We start from the raw sequence: 6,826 nt of genomic DNA, 5'->3' as shown, positions 1-6,826 counted from the left end.
TATGGCGCTTCCTCAGAAGGTTAGAGATACCTTATGATCCAGCAATTCCTCTACTTGGTATTTATACACAAGAAATACGAGCCATAACACGAGTGTATATATGCACACTAATAATAGCAGCACTATTTACAATAGCAAAAAGATGGAGATAGTCAAAGTGCCCATCAACTGAAGAATGGATAAATAAACTGTGGTACATACACACAATGGAATATTATGCTGCCTTAAAGAACAACAAGGAAGCTGCAAGTCACTGCATAACATGGATGAACTTGAGAACATTATGTTGATTGAAATTAGTCAGTCACAAAGGAGAAATACTGCACAGGACCACTTCTATAAAAGACTAAGAAAAAGAACCCATACTAAAGCGGCTTGGTGGTGGGGAGGGATTCTTTGCTGGCTACTGGGATGTGGGAGGTGGGTTGAGGGGAGGGAGGGGAAGGTGGAGCACAGGGCAGGGAATACACACAGGACAGTTTGGGTGATAGGGAGGGGGGCAATATACAAGAGGGAGAGGGGAATGGGAGAACAAAGTGGATGAGAGAACAATTAGGCATGTTTGCAAGGACTAAGTGCGACAGAGGTAAAGAATGATGTATGCACAACCTTGGAACAACAGGCCTCTGGGATACAGGGACTGAGACATGGTTGGAATGGGGAAAAGGGTGGAAATAATGTTAAGATGCTTGGCTGTCTTTTGAATCTTGGTTTCCCTGGCATATCATAGAAAGGAGATGCACATAGGTCTCTTGTGATACAATGGTGAATAATTGTTATCAGGACTGATTGTGAGGGTTGGAAATGTAAAGGTAGATGTTTTGTGGCAAGGAGGGGAGTGATTAACTTTGCAGTCTAAGAGTGGAGGTCCCTGGGACCATCAAGGGAAAAGAGTGGTGTGCGGGACCCTACGCAGAGAAGCAGTAATGCGAGAGATGGAGGCAGAGATGATGACGTGGAGGATGGAGCAGCTGGGGATTTTAGACCCAGAAGGGGAGAGGGGCTTTGTGCTGAGGACCAGGGGGCAGACTTGCAGGGTATACCCTGTGGTTGGTTGATGCATGGAGGGGATTGCAACCATGGCAATGAAATGATATACAATAGGATGAATGTATAACTAATGTTCTCCAATGTAAACTATCACATAATTCACAATAAAATATTAAAAAAAAAAAAAAAAGACGCACCACTGATCTGGAGCAACTGCAGAGTTTATCATGCACAATCATCATTTGGGGGGAGGATGGTGGCTCCATACGATAAGCACTGGACTATGATCCACAGGCCCATGGTTCAAGCCTGCCAGCCACTCAACAAGGGCAAGGCAAGGCTTTCTGCTCACAGAAAGATTTGAAGTCTTGGAAATATTGTACAGGGTCGCTGTGAGTCAGAACCAACTCAAAGGTATTTCAGTTGCTGGGTGGAACCTTCGCATGCTCCTTCCTGCTTCATTGTAGTACTTCATTGGGGGCCCTAAGTAGCCATTCAGTTAACTTGTTTCTTTTCATCATGATACAGTATAAATGTCTGAGTTGTTGTTATGTGCCTGTGGAGTAGGTTCCAACTCACAGGGAACCTATATAGGGTTTCTGAGGCTTAAATCTTTACCGGAGCAGAACAGCTGGTAGTTTTGAACTGCTGACCCTGAGGTTAGCAGCCCGATTTGTAACCACTTCGCTACCAGAGCTCCTTAAATGTCTGAGTTGTTGTTGTTAAGTACTGTGGAGTTGGTTCCAACTCATAGTGACCCTGCACAGGGTTTCCAAGGCTATAAATCTTTATGGGAGCAGAACGCCTCATCTTTCTTCCGCAGAACCGCTGGTAGTGTCAAACTGCCGACCTTGAGGTTAGCAGTCCGATTCATAGCCACTGCGCTACCAGAGCCTTAAAATCCTTTTTTGGAGTAAGATAGGGTAGGTTGATTTCAGGAGATTTTAAAAGAAAGACGATTTGACAAAGAACAAGTCTAAATGAAGTTAGGGTCCATCATCCAGAGTCTTCTTTTTGTTATTAATTATTACCTCACAGATTGCTTGACAGACTTAGATTGTATTTTATAGCCTGGAGAGCACGTTGGGGTCTGCCTTCCAAATTGAATACCATAATCACAATGTACAGCAGGTACCAGGCTGTAGAACTACGGACAGGTCCTTATCACAAGGAACCAGGCTTAATGATCTCCCCACTCCCCAGGCCAGGACATTTGTGGGGCTAACCTGGATGTAGATTGATTCTCACTCCTTTGTACCTAGATAGTCAACATGCAAACATCTTGACTTACCCCAACATAAGGATGTTATCTTACAAGGTAACTTACCAAGAAGAAGTTACATGGTAGAAGACAGAAGAGAGACTGGAAAGGGATAGATTATATAGACATATACACGCCCAAACTGATGTGGGCAAAGTACTTTCAAATGAAAACCCCTTCAGCCCTTCACTTACCCCATAGACTAGCTCACAATAAAATGCTCCCTCTCCTGTCTCACAAGCAGTTTGCTGTCATTTATAATTTCTGAAGACCTACCCACTGTTGTTGTTAAGTGCTGTTGAGTCGATTCCGACCCACAGTGACCCTGTATAGGGTTTCCAAGAAGCAGCTGGTGAGCTTGAACCACCGACCTTACAGTTCAAATGACTATGCAGCCTGAGGCATTAACCCACAGCACCACACCAGGACCTACCCACTACACATCAGGAAATGCTCTTGGAGATTAACACTGGCGAAGTGAAACTGAAGCTTAAGGTTTTTGCTTTCATGCACAATGAACATAGGTATATGTCCATAAATTAGGGCAACCTCAGCTTTCATTCCTGTTTTCATCTACATTTATCTTCTACTCATTACTGGAAGGAGCTGTAGAGATCAGCAGGAACATGGAGGAGAGTGAGGCAGCTCAAAAGGAGTCTGGAGGCATGTGCTCTGATTGGTGACCATGTTGGTCATCAATAAGAGGAAGTGAGGGAAAAACAGCAATGAAGCTGCGAGCAATGTCCAACCACGTTCAATACATTCCTGTGAACCCAGGTGGAGACCTGGTTGGCCAGCAGTATGGCAAGACCTGGGGAGTCCTGGGCCCAGAGTCAGTGACATAGCCACAGAGGACTGGAGTGGAGAGTGAAGCGTCCAGCTGATAAGAAGAGAGGGCATATGCACAAGAACACCCACACCTGCAGATGATAACCACTTGACCTGGCTTTGATGGCTGGATGACCAGATCTCAACTCGAAGAAAGAAGAAGAAAAAAAGAGTAATCTGATACAATTTGATGGACTTGACCTACACCTATAGATGCAGTAGCTCAAAAGAGGGAGCAAATCTTTACAGTGAGGATCATTCCCACCCCCTCAACACACAGGGTAGACTGGGATGGGCAACTTGGACACTGGCTACCTAAAATGGGGGGCTACAAAGGCAAGAAATGACTGGCTTACAAGCTTTCAAAGGGGGAGCCTAGATCCAGAGGGTGCGGAGGAAGGTAGAATCTCCACTGAGTAGTATCCAATCTGTCTGGGCGGGACTGATGAAAGGAGATGTGGATAGCGCTCATGTGGTACAACAGTGATTAACTACTATCAGGACTGACTGTGAGGGTTGGAAATGTAAAGGTAGACATTTTGTAGCAAAAGGAGGGGTGTGGTTGACTTTGTAGCCCAGGAGCAGAGGTCCCTGGGACCATCAAGGGAGAAGAGCAGAGAGCGGGTTAAGAGTTGGGTAGTTACTATTGTAAAAAGTGAAGAAAAGGTTTTCAAACAAAAAAAAAAACATTTGAGGGTTACCAGGGTGGGAGCGGGGGAACATGGTAGTACTGCTGAATCAACACTGGATTGCGAACCAAAGGTCAGCGGTTCAAACCTACCAGCTGCTTCTTGGAAACCCTATACAGGGTCACTATGAGTCAGAATTCACTTGATGACAGTTAACAACAACAAGAAAAAAACCCCAACAACATTGGAGTCCTGGTGTGGCATTGCAGGGTAAGCACTGGATTGCTTAATACAAGGTTGGTGACTGAAACTCACTAGCCGCTCCTTGGAAATCCTATGAGTTGGAATTGACTTGATGGCACTTAACATCAACAATAACAGTGATCTATGGATAGGTACATGGGCAGAAACTCAAGCTGATTGGGTATAGGAGGGAGAGTGGGACTATATAAACAGGTGCAGGAGGGAGAGTGGGAATATATGAGTATATATATAGTGCTGGTGAGGCGCTGTGGTTTAATGCGCCAGACTGCAAAGCCATTTCAACTGCAAGGTTAAGTGCTGTCGAGTCGATCCCGACCCATAGCGATCCTGTGTAGGGTTTCCGAAGAATAGCTGGTGACAGCACTTAACAACAATATAATATTCAGCCTGAGTGCCTATCTATGCATGGGTTTGACTGTGGATATCTGGACATGAATATTTACCTTTGTTGCAAACACATCCATGAATGTGGAACATACAGGGGTCAAAGCTTTGATACCAAATACCGTGAAGGAATTTGTCTTTGAGCCTGGGAGATCAAGACCATGATGTTGGGGGACACTATGGTCAATTGGCATAACATAGTCCACAAAGACAATGCTCTTCATTGTGTTTTGGTGGGTAACGACGGGGGTCTTAAAAGCTCAAGAGTAGCCATTTAAGGTCTCTTCCTGCCTGAGGAAAGAAGAATGATGAAAATCAAAAACACATGGAAACAATAAGTCCAATGGATTGATGGACCACAAGAACCTCAGCCTCCATGACCATGAAACCACAAGAACTAGATGGTGCTTGGCTGCCACTACTAACTGCTCTAAAAGGGATCACATTAGAAGGTCTTGGATAGAGTGGGAGAAAAATGTGGAACAAAACTTGAAATCCTAAGAAAGCAGGCTTTCTCTGGTCAGAGATTGATGGAACCCCTAGACTATGGCCCTTGGTCACTCTTCAGGTCTGGAAGTGAACTCACCCAGTGGCTCAATTCCCAACCAAGCAAGAGATACTTATGTGGGGAGACAAACACACTTCTACTAAGGTATGCACACCATAGATTGGTCAACCACTCAATATAAAAAAGGCAGCATTTCCCCTAGGACAAAACGCAGAGGGTTAGAAGGGGAGGAGGAATGGAAACAAGAAACACAGGGAGTAAGTGATGTTACATTGAGGGGATTGTGATGTTACATTGAGGGATTGCAATCACTGAAATGAAAGGAAGTATATAATTTGTCCAATGTTAAATTGATGATGTGTTCTGTAAACCTTCACTCAATTCACAAAGTTAAAAAAAAAAAAAAATGTTGGGATATTAACTGCAGTCAGTGGTTCAAATCCACCAACTGTTCCACAAGAGGAAGATGAAGCTGTCTACTTCCATAAAGATGTCTAGGAAACCCTAGGGATCTCAAAGGAGTGAGCTCTGGTGGTGCAGTGGTTGGGCTTGGCTGATAACTGAAAGGTCTGCAGCTCTCAGCAGGAATAGGAAGGGGAGAGAAGTGGTTCAAAGGCACCTTGGTGCATAGTTAGGTCCTCAGCTGCTAAATGAAAGATCAACAGTTCAAACCCACCAGGTAGGTACTCTGTGGGAGAAAGATGGGGCTCCTTGGAAATCCTATACAGGGTCGCTACGTGTCACAACTGACTCTACAGCATATAACAATTTCAAAGGAAAAGGCGATCCTCTCCTGGGCCCTGATCGAAGGGAACATCACCCAGGATGAGGGAAGGAGGGAGCGAGCCGTCAGGGAGGGCGATCCTAGGGGGATGCTCAGTTTAGTGCGGTTAGGGCTGTAGAGGCATTCCGGGATCCAGGTCAAAACTAAAACAGCTACTCAGCTTTTCTCCACAAGAAAACCACAGCTCCCTCTAGTCTCACTGCAAAGTAGATACAAGGAGCTAGACAGAAGCAGGGAAGCCCTTAGCCTGGCAGCAGTCAGAGCAGCCGGCATCAGGGCTACAGCCCCCAGGGAAAGTGCCTGGGTGCAGGGCTCAGCTCCCATCAATTCCAAGGGAAACAAAACCCCAACTTCTGTAGCAGTCCTACTAACGCGGTAGCCGACCAAAGTGTTGGTTAAAGAAAGTCCGTGCTGAACGCGAGGGCGGGATGGGTCCGCCTCCCCAAGGTGTGCTCAGTGGCCCCTTCCACCGAGGGGAGGTCACCCTTCTGCAACACACCCGGCGCTCATCCGCCCCGCCGCGGATCAGCATTGAACCGACTTCCTATGGCTAGGGGATGCCGGCCCCCAGAGCAGCGTTCCGTCCCGGGTTTGAGTCCACCCGCTGGGGGCACTGTCACCGCACCCAGGCCTGGGCGGGGTCATACCATAGCCTTGCAGATGGCAGTCCTCGCCCCGCCACGGAAAGGCCACAAAGGGGACCGTGACCCGATAGCAAACAGCAGACCGTTGGAGACCGAGGGCCGGCCGCGGACCCAGGTGCGCAGCGGTTGAGGGCTCAGCGGATGCTCCAGGCTCTCACGGACCGCATCTCCGCCAACCCGAAGCACGTGCCAGGTCTAGCCGGCCTCCCCGCACGGAGGACAAAGTCCGCTCCCGCAGTCACCGCGGCTCTTTGCTCCGGGCACCGGGATATAAGGCGGCCCGGGCCTGCGCGCAACCCTGACCCGACTCGGGACCCAAAGCCGCCGCCGGGCTCAGCCTCCCCGCGACCCCCGCGCGCACTCACCATTGTGGTTGACCCAGGTCGGCTTCAAGAGCTTCATTGTTCGGCCGCCGCCGCCGTTGCCGCCTGGCTAAGGCGAGAGCCGCTTCTCTCAGCGCGCCCGGGCCATGGAGCCGCTGCCTCTTCCTCCCGCGCCGCCCGCCCTTTGGCCGCCGCCCGCCCAGTGCCCTCA

At 48.1% G+C, this 6,826-nt stretch overlaps 1 protein-coding gene across 1 annotated transcript in view; it reads right to left on the bottom strand.

The window, feature by feature from the left end:
* The window catches only part of LOC102815817 (protein HIRA-like), a 121,200-nt gene extending 114,374 nt beyond the window's left edge, over positions 1 to 6,826 (bottom strand). The window contains exon 1 of the mRNA XM_006875850.1: positions 6,658 to 6,826. Within this exon, the coding sequence (XP_006875912.1) occupies positions 6,658 to 6,694 (37 nt within the window). The 5' untranslated portion in view covers positions 6,695 to 6,826. The remainder of the gene's footprint in view (positions 1 to 6,657) is intronic.

Source organism: Chrysochloris asiatica, unplaced genomic scaffold (genome assembly GCF_000296735.1).
Source record: "Chrysochloris asiatica unplaced genomic scaffold, ChrAsi1.0 scaffold00340, whole genome shotgun sequence".
Classification (NCBI taxonomy): Eukaryota; Metazoa; Chordata; class Mammalia; order Afrosoricida; family Chrysochloridae; genus Chrysochloris; species Chrysochloris asiatica.
Note: the sequence above shows the minus strand (reverse complement) of the source record. Positions and strands in the feature narration are given on the sequence as shown.